Genomic DNA, 17,800 nt, shown 5'->3' on the forward strand with positions numbered 1-17,800 from the left:
ATTCGTAGTTGTATACAGTGTATTTATGTATTATCTCTTTATTTTCTTTAGGCTTTATATGGGCACTTGATTCTTTAATAACTGCATCTTTATACAAAATAGCCATTGATTGATACTAACTATAGACACTGCAGTTACATTTTTTGTACAAAAACACATCCGTAAAATAAAACAGGGTCACTTGAGATTAAATGGACCTGTGAATTTACCACCTTACTGCCTGTATTCAGATGCATTTTGCCAACCAGACGACAGGTGTTCAGAACAGCAAACATGAAATCTGTCATGATCAGAGACAGAGAGCGGAGCTTAGAAGACACAAGTCGATATTTGTTAATAATGAAAAGCAGTACTGCAGTAGTGTATTTAAAATGCAGGCGGGCTGGCATTGATTGGAGCAGGGAAATGGGGACAGAATGGGCTGGCGAGGGCGGGGGTGCATTAGTATATGTTGCCCTCCTTTCGTGACTAGACATTCGTCATGCAGGCCCTGAGTCTCTACAGTTAGATCACAACTGACTGGATGATGCTCCTGGAAATTAAAATGACATGAAGGAACGACTGACTTGCCACACAAATAACATCCTGTTCAAGAAGCACTGACGCTTCATGATTGTGATTTAGGACTAGAATTCATATTTCAGTAAAACTTGGGTATGATGCTTTACCACAACGTAGACAGCAGAGCTTGCTCTCTCTTTTTCTGTCCAATAATGGCTCCTCCCCTTCCCACTGGCTCCATCTGTCCTTGCATTCCTGCAGTATATATATAGAGAGAGCTCTTGTTCTGCCTTTCTCTGCATGATTCAATGGAAAGTAGGGCAAAGAGGAGGAGAGAGTGGGCCAAGTCCAGCACACATAATCCTTGTAGGCTGCGCCACGCTCTGTACGCCACGCTGGATTAAACCCACAGGGATACATCAGCGAAATTCACTTTGTTTTATTTCCAAGCGCTGCCTGCCATGCTGCTGTCAGCAACAGCTTTCATACTCAAACAGTTTCCTGAGTTATTCTGATTATGTTTTCTTAATTAGGTGTCGCACATGATCCTGAATGTAACCTGACTTGTAATGTAAAGGTTAAGATGTCAATTTTAGATATGATTCAAGTAGAGATCATTTTTGCATTCACCCTCACTGGACAGTGCAACATCATCTCTTACACAAATTACCATCCAGTATCAGGTTCTTGATATTAGCTAATCTTCTGGCCTGAGTCGTAGATGGACCCTTTTTCAAAATCTACTTTACCCATGTTTTCTTCAGTTCACAGTACATTGGGATCATATATCCTGGAATTCCAGCCTATTCATTCAGCCTGAGAGATTATTTCATTTATTCACACTGTTTATCTATCTGTACCTGTATCTTAGTTGCTGGTGTTGGGACTTCACCATGTGGTTAAAACAAAGACATGGGGCCTACATGTCATTTCGAAAGCCTGGACTGGTTTAAAACATGCCATCCCCCAACAGGTGCTAAATCCGCACCTATGTGTAAGATTTGGTTCAAAATCAGCTTACTGGTGTCTCACTGGACGAGTCGCATGTCGATGTGTCCTTGAGCAAGACACTTAACCCCAAAACTGCTCCCGTAGCTGTGCCTACATGTATGAATGTGATAGAATCTGAATTGTAAGTCGCTTTGGATAAAAGCGTCTGCTAAATGCAGTCATTTAGCAGACTGCAGACTGTGGCCTCGCCGCCATTGTTAAGTCTTTCGTGGCGCAATTAGTTACGAGACTACGTCCACCATCTTTCTTTCTCTCTCTCCTCGCCCTCCTACACACACTTCCTTACCACGTGATTGTTTGTTGTTTTTAGATGGTATGCTTGTAGTTGTATAATAGATGTGTTTGTAAAATGTTTGTTGATTTATATTATTGGTTTTAATCAGTAGTGTTGAGGAAATAAACTCTGTTATATGTTAAGGAACAGTTTTCTGTGATTATTTTGTGCATATGTGTTGTTGTAATAGCTGGATGTGAGGTGTGAGTCTGTGTTCGAATTCAACCCTTCACTGTTCACTCTGAATACTTTGACTATTTTGAGTGAACACCAATTTTGAGACTTTATCTACAGTTTGGTTATTGGTCCCTGTTCCCAGGGTGGTGCCCTGTTAGTGTTGATATATGTTAAAAATCCTATTGATATTAATACTTTTATTGATATCAATGATTTAGTTTTCATTCTTGCTAAAAACTAAACACGCTCCTGCCAGATCCCAACACTGGTTACCTTGTGCTAGCTCTCTAAAATCCAGTCTTGCTTTGGAAAGCAATACAGCACTTTTACTGCGGCAATGAAGGTGGTGAACGATATCATTGGCATATTGGCTCTATTCATTGACCTGTCCAAAGTTTTTGATATTGTTAACCATCTTATTGTGAAACAGACGTTGAATGATATATATCAGGTGGTTTATGAATTACATAGAAAGGTCACAATATGTCCCACCTTATGGGCTCATCTCTCACTGGCTTAACATTTGTAATGGTGTACCCCAGCGTTCTGTCACAGGTCCGCTGTTTTTTATCCATAATAACGGTTTCGGTCAAAGTGCGGATGGTGCCAGCCATTATTTTTATGCTGATGATACAGAGATTTATTGCGCTGGTTCATCCATTATGGAGAATGTGGCCAAATTGCAAGCTGTTTTGAATCTTATTCAGATTCAGCTTTCACATCTAAAGCTGGCTTTAAATGCAGCTACAACTACAGTAATGCAGTTCTCAAATTCTAGGAAGAAGCCTGTGAACACTGAGGATATCATCACTGCTCAGGGAAAGAAGTCAGAAGTTGTCTCATTGACGACTGCCTTTCTTTTAAACCTTAGGTTGTTAATCTAAAAAAGCTGAGACTGAAGTTGTCCGTCTCTGACCAGGGCTCGCTCCTTGATACCTGTTCATTTATAAAGTCATTCTGGGCAAACTCCCATCATACATTTGCACTTTGATTGCACAGAAATCTGACGATAGTTCTAGTCTGTTTTTTGTTCCAAGTGCACAGACTGAACTGAGAGAGAACACTTTGATGTGCTCCGCTCACCTCACGTGGAAAAGCCTCTGAAAACACTTGAAACTGAGAGAATTGGTCTCTGCCTGATTTTCAAGCTGCTAAGTAAAATGGTGAATAAAATAATTGGTAATATTCCAACATGTAATGCATTTCTTAAATCTAACTATTGTTGTTGTTGTTAACTTAAATTTGTAAGTGTATTTTAGTGCTTTAAACTCATTTAAACAACCTATTCTGGGTACATGCAGAAGGGCTGTATTAAAGACCACTAAATCCGAGCCCATGAAACGTCCACGTCAGTTTCAAGTCTAAGACCAAGTAAAGCTTAATAAAGACAAACAAACAATACCCAGTCAATATTCTTCATCCGGTTGTTGTGTGGTTGTTCATAGTGACAATAAAATATTAAATAACAAAAATGCATGCATCCATGCGCACGCGGAAATCAAACAGCTGTGCGCATATTTTACTTTGACGAGCGCTTTTACCGCGAGCCAAAGTCTGTCTCGAGTGAGCAAAAGTCGCTGGCGAAACTTTAATCCGCTCGCTCTCGAGTCTTTTACCTGCTCGCTCGCGAGTAGTTTTTATTTTTGACAGTGTGTGGGCGGACCCAGTCTCCCTTGTATCTCTACATCTAATTGGTTACAAACCTCGTCTTTGGATAAACCGGATATCACTCTGACTCAGACGTCAGGGGGAGATTTTCAGATTGCACTACAGGTCAGGGGCAAATAATGTACATTTTACTGCACGGGTACTTTTACTTTCTGCACATAAAGTACAGTTTGCTGATAATAACATACTTGAATGCAGGTATTTTACTCGTATTGGATTATTCATCCACTAACTACTTGTCAATGATTAAAGTTGGGCAAACAGTTAATATACAAACAGTGGTCCCTAATCTTGGCTCCAGATCTTTGAGCAGGTCCAAATTGTTGCTCATATTATATACAACTACATTATATCTCTTCTGTAAACACAACAGTATGATTACATATGATCACATCATGTTTTAATCAATTAAGATCAAAGAGTTTCTTTGCACGGCCGCGTCAACCAGAGTCCTGCCATTACCCTCGACGTGTGTGAACTTGCGAGGGCCCGATCAATGCTGCTCGCAGCTTTAATTCTTTATGTTGTTCAGTCTGTACACATGCTATTTATTTACTATTGCCCATCCTCTTAGAGCAGGGGTGTCAAACTCATTGTTGCTCTGGGGCCGCATCGGCATCATGGTTGCCCCCAAAGGGCCGGTTGTCGGCAGGGGGGGGGGGGGGGGGTGCTGCTGCTCCTTCGTCGTCGTCGTCGGCGGGGGGGGGGGGGGGGGGCTGCTGCTCCTTCGTCGTCGTCGTCGGCGGGGGGGGGGGGGGGGGGGGCTGCTGCTCCTTCGTCGTCGTCGGCGCCGGGGGGGGGGGTGCTGCTGCTGCTACTCCTTCGTCGTCGTCGCCGGCGGGGGGGGGGGGGGGTGCTGCTGCTCCTTCGTCGTCGTCGTCGGCGGGGGGGGGGGGGGGGGGGGGGGGGGCTGCTGCTGCCACATACGCTGGTGGAGGTGTGTGCGCGCGGATCGGGGAGGAGCTCCGCCGTGCGCGATTTCCATTTTTTTTTTTTTTGCTGGTAGATTCGCGGGCCACATAAAATGACGTGGCGGGCCGGATCCGGCCCGCGGGCCGTATGTTTGACACCCCTGTCTTAGAGCGATCTATTGCTCTCCATTGCTCTACCGGAGGTTTCTTCCCTTTTCCCCCGTTTGTTGGGGAGTTTTTCAAATTTGTGACTTGTAATATTTGGCTATATATTATATTGTTATATTATATTGAATTGAAAGTATGATATATTTCTTCAAATGTGTGCAAGTCTAAATTGGATGCTCGGATGTTTACATAGTAAAGACACTGTTGAAAATAAGAACTACCTGCACGTGTAAATAACAGTGCAGAACAGTGCTGTGATATCAGAGATATTTGATTTTTTCTTTGGGTAACTGACAGAAGATGTAAGTCAAAGGTTATAGCTATAGAGACATCTCAAAAATGGATGAGACTAAAATCTGCCCCAAAGCCTAGTTACAATGAACATTCATCTTTTCTCTCCTATTATGTTTTGCGCACTTCTATAGAGTGCTGCAGGGAGGACGTATTTTTATAGTCCAACAGGAAGTTAGCATCGGTTCCCTCGAGATAAAGCCAAAGGGATTTTTCCATTGGATTTTGGCTTATTGCAGATAATAAGCTCTGTGGCAAAATAAGTTTATGATACTTACACATTTTGTTCAGCAATAAAATCTTCACAAATGTATACCACTTTTGAAGTGTAAATGCAATTGCCAGAAGTAAAAAACTAACCCTTATCCTAAACTACATGCTGCATGAGCGTGACTACACATTGAGGCTGTAAGGCTCAATGTGTCAACGTGACGACGTCTCATTTAGCCACTTGTTAGCAACCACCTTTTCTAAGACAGGTAAGTGTAAAAATGTGCATTTCTTGAGATTTGATTTGTTTGTTATATACTCTACACAGAGTGGGGATTTGTTCCAACAGCTTGGTGGCTACAGAACGGTTGTGTAACTACTATTCGGTTAAGGTTAGGGTCAGTGCATTGACACTGACATTGTACATTATGTGCAGTAGAATCGTCCAATTTGAACACAATTCCTATTGACACTGGCCTGGTCTACCAAATAAAAAAATTACGTGATTATTTCTCCAGATGGTGAGCTCTGAGGAGAACCATAGTGGGCACGGTGTACTTTCCTCTCACTGAACAGATACTGTAGCATATGTACTTCAAGTTCCCTGCTGGCCTCGATGCCATCAGCTGCTCTAACGATCAAAGCAGCATACAGTGGGATTCACCATGCGACATGATTAAAAAAGTAAACAGAAAATAGAGAAAAAAGAGAGGAAGCAAGAGATAAAAAATCAAAGCAGTCCATGGGTGCTTGGCTCTGCCCTACCACTCTCCAGTGGAGCTGAAAGATGAATTCAATTCAAACGGACATTGCGATGTAACACAACGCTGTTTTCAAATTGCAAAGCTAGCTCTTTAGGGGAATAGCTCAGAACAAAGTGTGGAACCAAAGTCAGTGTTCTCTTAAGTTTGTGGGATTTGTTACAAAACTGTTACTGACTGTAGATCAGTAATATTCATGTATTATTTCATATTTAAATGAATGTTCACACTGGGCCTCTGCTGCGTTAAGGGAGAGGGGGTTGTTGAGATTTTATTCATAAGTTATATCAACATGTTCACATGACCATTGGGCTTTAAGTTATCAAAATACGTTTAGAGTGGCAGAGCTATAGTCAGGTGTTGAGATTTGTTATTTTTAATATTTCTGCCCTTTAGTTTGTGTGATTTGTTACTGTAACTGACTGGAGATCAGTAAGATTCATATTTTTCTTTTATTGGTTAATATTCACTCCTGTCTGTTCTGCTGTGCTTTGTAGTTATTTGTTCAGATTTTATTTAAGCTAAGTCATGATGATTATATTGTATCCTACTGTGATTGAAGGTTTTTACAGTTCAATAGCTAAATAACAATATGTTATTCATAACAATGAATGCAACCATTCATCTAATTGTATCAGAATATGAGGCCTGGGTTACATGAAAGAGCAGTTTATATGTTGAGTGTATCCAATGTTGTGTTGGTTCTGCTATAGAATAGGTTTATTGCTAATACAAAATATCATTTTTTTATTCCATACTTGCAATATTATTCTAAAAAAGTCTATTATTTTCTCATATTGTTCAGCCCTACTCTCCAGTAACGAACACCTTTCTGAGAACAGAGAATAAACCTTCACCTGTGCAAAATCAGTTTCTGTCTGTCCATCTTCTTGGGTAGAGTTTGGATGAAGGACAGACAACTGAGCAAACATCCACTGATAAATCGGTGGGGAAAAGCTAGTGAGTGGACCTTGAGTTGGGATTGTTTGATGAAATGGAGCGAGTATTTCAGGTATTACTTTCTGAAGACATCAGCATTCCATGATAAACATGAGTCCTGTTAATACATTGTGAGAGAGATGAATTCTATGTGTGAATGTCTTAAAACCCACAGGAGTTCTTTCTCATCTCTTTCTTGTAAAAGATTCTTTTCTGATGTTGATGGATCATGTTCCTAGTCTGTAGGGCTTTGAGTGTGCACATGTCACTTTGCAAGAATGACAAAATGTGTTTTTCAAACTCCTGTAAATTTAAATGACATGTAATAGGAAAAGCTTCTAAATATAGTAACAATATTCTGATACAACATTTTTTCTGCTGTCTAATGCTGTCAAGCTTTGATAACTCCATGTTCTCTTGTCAAGGCATTAGACTGCTGGATTGCACCATCAGTGCAGAGAGTGATTGAGCAGATGTCACATGGACTAGGTCTACTGATCTCCTGGGGAAAGAGAACACGCTTCAGTGGATTTATGCTTCAGTGAGTTCACAGTCTCAGTGTCTTGTTGGGGAAATTCCTTCGGGGAAATAGAACGTCCACCAGAAGTGTGACTAAAGTTGGGTGTTTTCAAACGTATCCATCCTCGGGAGCATTTTCAAACTCCTCCGTTTTCAGTGCTCGAAAACTCCGGCGTAGTGTGGACGCTCAGTGTAAACGTAGCAAAACATGCGGCGGCATGTAAACACTGACCAGTATGAATGAAGCGAACTCACGGGGGGAGTAGAAGGTTTTACAGTTTATGATGTTTTATGATGTTTATGATGATGAAGTTTATTCCAGATCAGGAGAACAGTGCTGTAGAACCACGGTCACATCGTTGCACCAGCCACTGTTGGTATAGAAACAGATTCCTCCACCCTTCGATTTGCCGGAGAGCTCCGTGTTGCGGTCCGCTCTGAACAGCTGGAAGCCAGCCAGCTGGAACGCGGAGTCCGGTATCGATCCACAGAGCCAGGTCTCAGTGAAGCACAAAACGGAAGATGAAGAAAAGTCTCTGTCTCTCCCCACCAGTAGCTGAAGTTCGTCCAGTTTGTTGCACAGTGAGCGGACGTTTGAGAGAAAAATGCCCGGCAGCGGTGTGCGAAATCCACGTGAGTGGAGACGCACGAGCGCGCCGGCCCATTTCCCTCTCCTACGGCGCCTCACTGCATGAGCTAAGGTGAGAGCACCTTTGACTAGAATGTCCAGTAATTCCACAGAAGTTAAAAGAAAAGTTGGAAGTAAGTCCGCTGGAGTTGTTCCCCTGATGTTTATGAGCTCCTCTCTGGTGAAAGAGCTCCGGGAATCGCAGCAGAAAACAGTATTTACAACAAAAACAATGCAAAACAATGAGCAAAACAATGAGCACCAACACGCCGTCCGTGGCGCCATCTTAGTATCTTATACGCTGTGATATCAAATAGCTTTTGGCAAAATGGCTCTTTGGATAGTAAAGGTTGCCGACCCCTGATCTAGATGAACTTTACAGCAATAAAATAAAATAATAAAAATCAATATAATAAAGTGCTTAACAGTAAAATAATATTCTGTTCACCATATGAATGTAATGTGAATCTTTGCTTTCAAATGTATTCATTTATTTATAGTTGATGTTATTTTAATTTATCCATCCCACTAAGTGTTGGTGAAGGAGAGTTAAAGAGAGTGGAACCTCAAGGTAGTGCATGATGAAAAAATGCATCTATGAGCTGCAAAATGACAGATCCAACAAGCTTTGAGCAAGGTCGGTGTTTAAATGGTGCCAGGAAAAGGAGTCTAGCATGTCTTTTTGTGTTTTATTTCATTCCATGTTTAAAAAAAATAAATGTAGATGACATGTGGTTATGTAAATAGACATGCCAGACACAGACTAGACACAAATAACACTTAAACCCACTGAAGAGATTTCATGGAAGGTCTGGCCATGGACGTAACACTGCGGTGTCTCTCTGTCATGCTAACACACATCCTGTTATCAAGTTCCCAAGTTTAGTGAAGCGACCACGAGCCAGTGAAGAAGTGGGTCAGGCGCTGTTGAGGGCATGGATGATGCTCGATGTTTTCTATCACTGCTCCCAGAGGATAAAGAGCACTGTGCTGCTCCAAACACTGAATATTGATTGGTTTAGGTAACTGATTCCACTGAGAAATGTCAGCAAAGGGCACTGAGACCGGGCTGGCTTCTTTCCAAGAACAACAAAAAGTGATGAGGACAAATATTAGGTTGAATAAGGCCAAATAATAACTGAAATCTTCTCACATTTTGTGTATGAAAATATGAATAATATGAAAATCAAGTCTATCTGCTCTGCTGAGAGAATGTCATATAGAATAGAACACTGAAAACATAGAAGCTGGTTCAATTATATACAGTACAGTGCTCAGCCTGTTGAGATGTTGAACTTTAAGCGATACAACAAACTACTTGATTGCCGACCAACATTGATCAAACACCTATGCAATGACAGTACTGAGATCAGATGGTCCTAAAAATGTACCTTCGCAGAAAAGAAATGCAAAAAAACAATTATAATGCCAGTTGGACTTGAAATAGTTATTGTTTTGCATAATCTATTAGCATATGGAACAATTTAAAATACTCAAGATTAATAAGAAAATAAAAACAAATGATATATATAATAATATAACTTGAACTGCTTTGTCCAAACAACAGGGCTAACAATAGAAATTCAATGAAAATAGACGTATATTATTTACTTTGTAACGTTACTCCTGAAGGCTGATTAGTACCATGTACTGTATCTATTCACAAGTCTTCCTGTTCTGAAAGAAACAGTTATCATGCAACCACACACGGCACTGTCTCTGTGTGAGCTTGTGGAGGAGAGACAGCAGAGTGTGTATGGCAGCAACAGCACAGGTTGGTACAAGACAACCGCTGAGAGGCAACTAGCAGGCATGATACCCTGCTGGATGAGCACTTGGTAACATCTGTGCTCTGCTGCTGCTAAATGTACCCTACCAGGTAAAAAACAGCCAGTGTGTGTGTGAATGAAAGGAGAGTGGAAGCAGAGCAGAGAAAAGCAGCGTATAAAGGAGCAGTGCTGACTGGATTTCCTTTGACATGGGGGGGGGGTTACATAAAGGGAAGTGATGGGAAGATGGCAGCAGAGCCAAGAAGTAGACACAGTCATCGTGACATCTCCCATTGGTTTGTGGACCGTTTCAGAATCGAAGGTTACCATGGGTCAAACCCTTTTTACTGTTTCCATAGGTGAGCTGTTACCGGTAATATGTGGGTCTGACGGGGATCAAACATGAAGAAGTGAAATGATCAGACCCCCATGTTAGCCAACTTTATTCAGGAGAAAAAATAAAGGCAAGCAGTTGAGCTATGAGCCAACGGTTGACCTACAGTTTTCCTGTGCAATGAGAGATTATTAGTTACATTTCATCTGCGCTCATTTTCAGTTTGACTTCCAAATAGTTTATATAATCTGGATAAACAGTTGGCCGATTGGAGCATCATCAAGAACACTTCAATCCTGAAATTGCATCATTAACAGTATGTTAGTTTCTGGGGTGAACTACTTCCACTTCAGAAGGTAGAGCCTCGTCCCTCAATCAGAAGATCAGTGGTTCGATCCACTGTTGAGATGTTACAAACTAAATGATGTTACAAACTAAATGACCAAAGGTATGTGGACATCAGCCATTTCAGCCATAATTGAGAGCTGAACAGATTATTCTGACACCATGAGCATCAATGTGCTGCTATAACAGCCTCCACTCTTCTGGTTTCAGGCTTTCCATCAGATGTTGGAACCTGGCTGTAGGGATTTGCTCCCATTCTGATACAAGAGCAACAATGAGGTGCAACACAGATGTTGGCTGATCTGGATTTGGTTGGTGTTCCACTTCACGTTGTTACCACAGACTTTGAAGAACGCTATTGTCTAAAATATCTGTGTATGGTGGAGGATTAAGATTAAGACCACGTGTCTACATTTTTGGCAGAATATTGGAGTGTAGGATGCTTCCAGAGAACAGGCTACTGGCAGAAAGTGGAGATCAAGCTTGAGGATGACTGGATGTTACAGGAGCTAACAAGCATATGAGTACATTTTCAGCTTCAACACTGTTAGCATCACGATAAAATCACGCTTTAAATCATTGACTGAGAAAACTTTCCAGCCCTGCAGTGATTCATCATCACTGGAGCAGCCTGATGATGGCAAATAAACAATTTGGCTTCCAGCGTGAGAGAAGTCTCACACAATCACATTACCATCCAGACTTCCCACTAACAACCTTAAATGTCTTGGATGCAGTCATATAGAGATTTTGTTTTTTTATGCAGCTTTGTGTTTTAATATGTTTTAAGTTACAAAGTGCCATTGAGAGTTTGAAACAAGGTAAATAAATGAAGTTCAGTTCTATATGACACTAGGACCGCTAGCAGTAGTGTTTTATTTCTTATTTTATTCTATAGTACTTTACTTCCATTATTAAGCTCTGAGTCATCTGCATGTTCACTGATGCAGAGCAGGGTTAATGCATGTTAGGGATGACAGACATGCAGCATATCTAAAAATACTCTCAATGTCCTTTTTCTTATCCTGCCCAAGGTTTGCTCAATGTTCAGTAGGAAATTACAAGATAGTTTCTTTGCTAGCTGTTTCTAACTTTTTCTATGTTTTGTGAATGTATCTTAAATTCAGCTCCTTGCATTACAAGGTCTTACTGTAATAGAGTACTGTAGCAATTTAGTATTGCTTTTCTATGAGGTTAGAGCAAATTATCCTGAATTGTTTGTCTTTAGTGTGGGTCAAGCACCAAGACACTGCGTCCTACATTTCCCATTATGCAACTCAATATTATCTTAGATATCTCACATCTCAACCATAGACTTGCTGAAAGGCATAGGAAGTGGACGTAGTCATCGTGACATCACCCATTGGTTTGTGGACTGCCTTTTTGAAGCCTCGAGTTCTGCGTTTTGGCCGTCGCCATCTTGGTTATTTGTAACCAGTGAACCATATTTGGACTATGGAAGGGTTAAAACCGTGGTAACGACCTGTTAATCACTGTGTAGCCCCGCCCTAAAGCATCCCCTGCTTTATGGTCTGTTTGACTCTAAATGGACCATCATTTACTAAATGAACATCATGCTGTATTGAAGAAGACTTGAAACTAGAGATTGAGACCATAAACTCATGTTTACAATGTTTAAGACACTTCAGCATTGGCAAATGTCCTTTGGTAAGATACTGAATCCAAAATAGCTCCCAAATTGTTGGCAAATTGGTGCGTGTGTGCTTGAATGGACATTTGGTTTAGGTTGATGGGCTGGTGGCACCTTGCATGGCAGCCTCTGCCATCACTGTATGAATGGTTGGAAAGACTAGAGAGGCTCTATATAAATGCATGTCCATCGACATGTATGCCTAAAATACATAATCACCCACTTCATGTATATAAAATAAGCTATTACATTAATAATCCATCATGTATTTCTTTGCACTATTGTATTCTTGTTTGATACAGTATATAAACTTTATGTTGTTGTCCATTGTTGCTTTTTATATATATTTATTAAGCTATTGGTCAGTGAAGTGCTATACATAGAGTTTCTGTGCTCTTAATGTGGCCAAATCTATCAACCTAATTCATATGTAATCCAGTATAGCAGGGGTCACCAATTGGCGGACCCAGACGCCGTTGTATCCGGACCCAGGAACTAAAACCGATAGATAATTGAGAATTATAAAATGTTGACGGAGCGCTTCTATTTTAACCGGCGGATCTATTCCAGCATTTACAGCTTGTTACTTGTTCAGCGGTGCAGGAAACACACCGACCAATGCGTTGCAATTAACACATCACGTGATGCAGCTCAGCCAATCAAATATGAGTATTCTGACAAGTTTCCTGACTCGAGTGCGATGTTCACACACCGTGACACACGGGGCTGAGATGAGGAAATATATTGCAGAGCAGGGACAATGTTGCGTGAGTCACAAATGTCTTCTCACAAGACAGTCTCCAAAAAGAGAGACGTGTTCTGAGAGACCAGTCTTTATTTAAGATATGGATAGACTCATTTAGGTGAAATCTTCCCACGGTGTACCCACTCACATCTGAAATGATGTGAGAAATAATTCACAGAAAATAAACCTAAGAGCCCAATATGATCGGAATCCTAACACTTTAATTCACTGCCCAACATTGTTGTTGACAGAGAGAATAGAGCAGAAACAAGTGGTTAAATAACCACAGATAAAGTCCTGAACACTAGTTTCTCTTATTAGAAGATGAGAAAAATATAATATTGTGGCTTTTTTGATTGACATCACTTCACACCTGAATTAACTGAATTCAAAGCTGCAGGAAAAATCAGTGAAATAGTTTTTTCTAAAATGAATTACTTTATTTTAAGATGCACGTTTTTCAAAAGCTTTCTGTTAGTTATTCTTTAATCCTGCCCTCATTTTACTTGAAATGAGAAGAACATTTATTTATGTATTTCTATGTATTATCAACAATCAGTTCAATTTGAAAACTGAGAATAATAATTGTTAAAATATAATTGTACTTTCTTTATTTGATTTGACAGTTGTTGACTACACATAGAGGTTACTACTACTAGGCTTCTTCAATATATATATATATATATATATATATATATATATATATATATATATATATATATATATATATATAGCACTACATAGTGCAAGTTAGATATTATTGTAATGTTCCGGACCTTCGCACGAGGAGATTTTCTCAATCTGGACCTTTGGGAAATTTAATTGAACACCCCTGCAGTATAGCCTACAGACACATCATAACCAGCTCAAAGTGAACAATTATATTTATCCTAATAACAAATATATACAATTCGGGCAGTCGAGACAACGCGACTGAACTGATGAATGTTCCCGGCGGCTTGTATGTTCAAAAACAGAGTCAAATCCAGAGAAGCAGATTAATTCCAGACTAGCCTACAAACATGTTTGCAGCCTCTGGTTTTCATAGCTCAGTGAGTTTAAGCAGAGCTCCACCCGAACATTATTTCCCTATTTTCTGTATGAGTCCCGCCTGTTGTAAAACGCGGTTGAAATATAGTGTGGTGTGTTTTGTGCGTTAATGTCCCTGTCGCTGACCGCGCGCCGCGCCGTCCCCACACATTCAACCACAGTCAAAGAAGAGTTGAACACCGGCTTACCTTCGACAGCCCGTACCGTTGGCAGTATCCATAGAAAATACAAGATATCCATAATCATAGTAATTCCGGGCACTGGACTGTAAAAAGCCAATGCGTTCCAGCAGCGGGCCATTGAACGTGGATTCAATCAGCGCTTCAGAGCATCCTCCTCCTCCTCATCACCAACAGCAGCAGCAGTAGAGGGATAATGGATGAGGAGCTGCTGCACCGGCCAGATTGGGCGAAACCAATAGGAAGGGGCGGAAAGTCACAGCACAACACCGGCATCCCGCTGACCGCAGGGTTTACCTGCGGGACTCGTCCTGGAGAGGAAGTGAAAGAAGTATTATTACTGAACGGTTTGTTTAGGATGAGTTACAGGTGAAAGGGCTGGTCATAGCAGTAGTGAATTATGTACTCAAGCACTATATGCATACTAATGCACTATTGTAGGTAGTTGTATTTTAGGGGAGGCAGTACTGGACTGCGGTCAAGTGGTCCGTCATCCGCGGAACCTCGGTCACGTCAGCCGGCACTTGAAATGTAATGCTCGTCTATTTGTGGTGCTACAGTACGGGTGCTTGGATAGCACAAAAAGCCCTGAAATAGACCTATATTTCATCAATCATTTGTCCAATTTCATATGAACAAGTCAAAAACAAGTGAAACACAACAATAATGAAATCTGAACTGCTGTATAATCTTATAATATTACCTAATAATAATCTTTGATCTGTAAACAAAATATTTCCTTCATTGGTTAGCTAAAATTTCTGTTGGAGTTCTGTTCATGATGACCCCATATACCTCCATGTCAAATGTAATATCATTTTACTGTACAATTCTTGAGAAAATTAAAGGCTAAGTCAGCTCAAATGGCATTTTGATATTCATAATTTCCCTATATTTGACATTTTATGAAAACTGATCCTTAAGAGGTTATGTCAAAATGTCAATGGATTGTTGTTCATTATGACCCCTACTATACCCATGCCTAATTTCATGAGATATTACTGTACAGCTTTTGAGATGGCAAAATTAGCTCAAATGAAATTATGATATTCACAATGTCCTCATATTTTAGCTGTTAAATAAACAGTAGTACATTTTCAATGGATTCTTGTTCATGATCACTCCGACTATGTCCATGTCATATTGCTGTATGGCTAATGTTTTGATGGTCTATCTAGACATTAAGCTTAGTAAAAGCCTCTGTCTTTTGTGTCGTTTTGGACATATATAGCTCTACCTCCCTCCTTAGTGTGGTGGTGATCAAAGGCATTGTTCTAAAACTAATGTATTTGGATTCGTATTCAGTTGGAACACATGCGCATTCATTGTTTTCTAATTGTCAAGTTTCAAAGAAAAACTTTTAATGATAAAAACACAACACAACATATCTCACCACCCTCTTCACACAGACAGATATAGCAAGGGGGCATATAAAAAGAGACAAAAAACATAACAAATACTGTATGTGGATTTAATTGTCGCACAAACAGCATTTCCAGTCAGTTTTTTATTTTTTTAAAGCAAGGATTTTTCTATCTGCAGGCAGTCGGCATGGAACCATCTGTTACAGCTGTCACACTGAATCTGAAGAAGGAAAAATTAAAACAACTTAGTTTTAGAAAGACAGACTTCAAACAGGAATTCACCCCAAGAGCAAACTTGATTTAAATTTGAAATGAATCAAATGGGACATTGCTATTGTCATGGTCACAGCTTGTACAATGTTATTTTGATTGATTGACAGCCAACAATAGGACAGGTCCTATTTAATCTGAATTTGCCAGCTGCCATGGTGCAAGGAAAAGAGCAAGGCAGAGTATATGGACATATCAGAGTGGCTTGGTGCAGATGATAGTAAGTGTTCCTTGAGACTGTGATGGACAATGAAGCCTCTTTGTCCAATGTATTCAGTTCATTTGAAATTACACACATATTCCTGGAAACTCAAAAGAAGGAACACCATCTTGTTCACATAGCCAAGTTTAAAACAAGAGGTGCCCGAGTGGCAGAGGAGTAAACCGCAATATCACTGATGTGACTTTGAATGGCAACCTTTGTTACATGACATTCCCATTCTCTCTCTACCCTCATTTCCTGTCAGCCCTCTACTGTCCATTCTCAATGAAATCTACAAAATGCCAAAACAAAAACTCAGATCCATTAACAAATGCACCAATACAATTAATTACGGCAACACCTTACCCATTCAGTGATAGCAGGTCCTGGAGTGGGTGGCTTTGTGGTAGAACACATGGCACAGTTATTTTCGATGTCAAAAACTAATTTAGAAATAAAGTAACATTTTAGATCTTTAGTAGTACAATATCACAGTCTAAATATATATGAAGAAAAGATGTCACACACCTGATGCTTCGAGTATTTTAAGTGCCACGTTTCGACGTTCCTGCACCATCTCTTTTCTTGTTGTCCCAAAGGCCATGTTAGGTGTTCCAATATGAATTAAAATAGCAGATAGTCTAAGAAACCCCTTTCTTCTAAATGCTTAAGTTCATTAAACTACAAATGCACTTGAAGCTGCTGTAACCATAAACACAAGAGTTAAGGCTGCGTCTTTCAAAAAATGTAAATTGGTCACAGCCCATATTCCTAGGCAATACCCAGGACATCATCCACTTGCTATTTTCACTAAATAGCTCCTTTAGTCTCTTTACAAGACCACTTCCGTGTCCAACAGATTTGTAGAGCCTCATCATACTAACGACACGGTCGTAGTCATGGTCCAAGTAAAGCATTGACATGTCTTTATCAAGGCTTAACTGCACAATATATGACAGCAATTCTATTGGCAGGAAAGTTTCTTGTAATCTCTTAAGGATGTGTATTTATAACCTCTCATATAGGGAAATTCTGAAAATGAAAGTAATTTGAGCTGATTTTGCCTTCAATTTTCTTAAAAAGTGTACAGTAATATCTCATGAAATTATACATGTACATAGTGAGGGTCCTTATAAACAACAATCCAGTGACATTTTGACATAACCTCTTAAGGATTAGTTTTTATAAAATGTCAAATATAGGGAAATTATGAATATCATATTTTCATTTGAGCTAACTTTGCCTTTAATTATCTCATAAAATGTACAGTAAAATTACATCATATTTGACATGGAGGTATATGGGGTCATCATGAACAGAACTCCAATGGAAATTTTAGCTAACCAATGAAGGAAATGCTTTTATTACAGATCAAAGATTATTATTAGGTAATATAATTTTAGAACCCTTTTTAAATTAAAGATTATACAGCAGTGTCATTTCAGATTTTATTATTGTTGGATTTCATATGATGTACAAAATGACGTTGTTTTTTAACAAATTGGGAACGTTATTGATGAAATATAGGTCTATTTCAGGGCTTTTTGGGCTATCCAAGCACCCGTACTGTAGCACCACGAATAGACGAGCATTACATTTCAAGCGCCGGCTGACGCGACCGACGTTCTGCGGATGTCGGACCACTTAACCGCAGTGAGACTGGGGTTGGTTGGCACACTTTTCACTCTGCCGTATTTCCCTGGCATGAGTTATGTTAGAATTTGTTTATTTACCATATTTTTGTCTCTACTTTTAAATGATGTCTTGTATTTTGTCATACTTTGGCAAATAAACGGTTCTGATTCTGATTCTGAAAATGAATAATCTCCTGCC

General features: G+C 40.0%; 1 protein-coding gene across 2 annotated transcripts in view; it reads right to left on the reverse strand.

Annotated features, from left to right (window-relative positions):
- LOC306709915 (ephrin type-B receptor 2-like) overlaps nt 1-14,192 on the reverse strand; it is a gene marked incomplete at both ends in the record, with an annotated part of 32,480 nt that extends 18,288 nt beyond the window's left edge. For both annotated transcript variants that reach the window (XM_079178232.1, XM_079178231.1), the window contains one exon: nt 14,141-14,192. In XM_079178232.1, coding sequence (XP_079034358.1) covers nt 14,141-14,192 — 52 coding nt within the window. The remainder of the gene's footprint in view (nt 1-14,140) is intronic.
- Between the last annotated feature and the right edge of the window lie 3,608 nt (nt 14,193-17,800).

This window comes from Pholis gunnellus, assembly GCF_910591455.1.
Source record: "Pholis gunnellus genome assembly, chromosome: 2".
NCBI classification, from domain to species: Eukaryota; Metazoa; Chordata; class Actinopteri; order Perciformes; family Pholidae; genus Pholis; species Pholis gunnellus.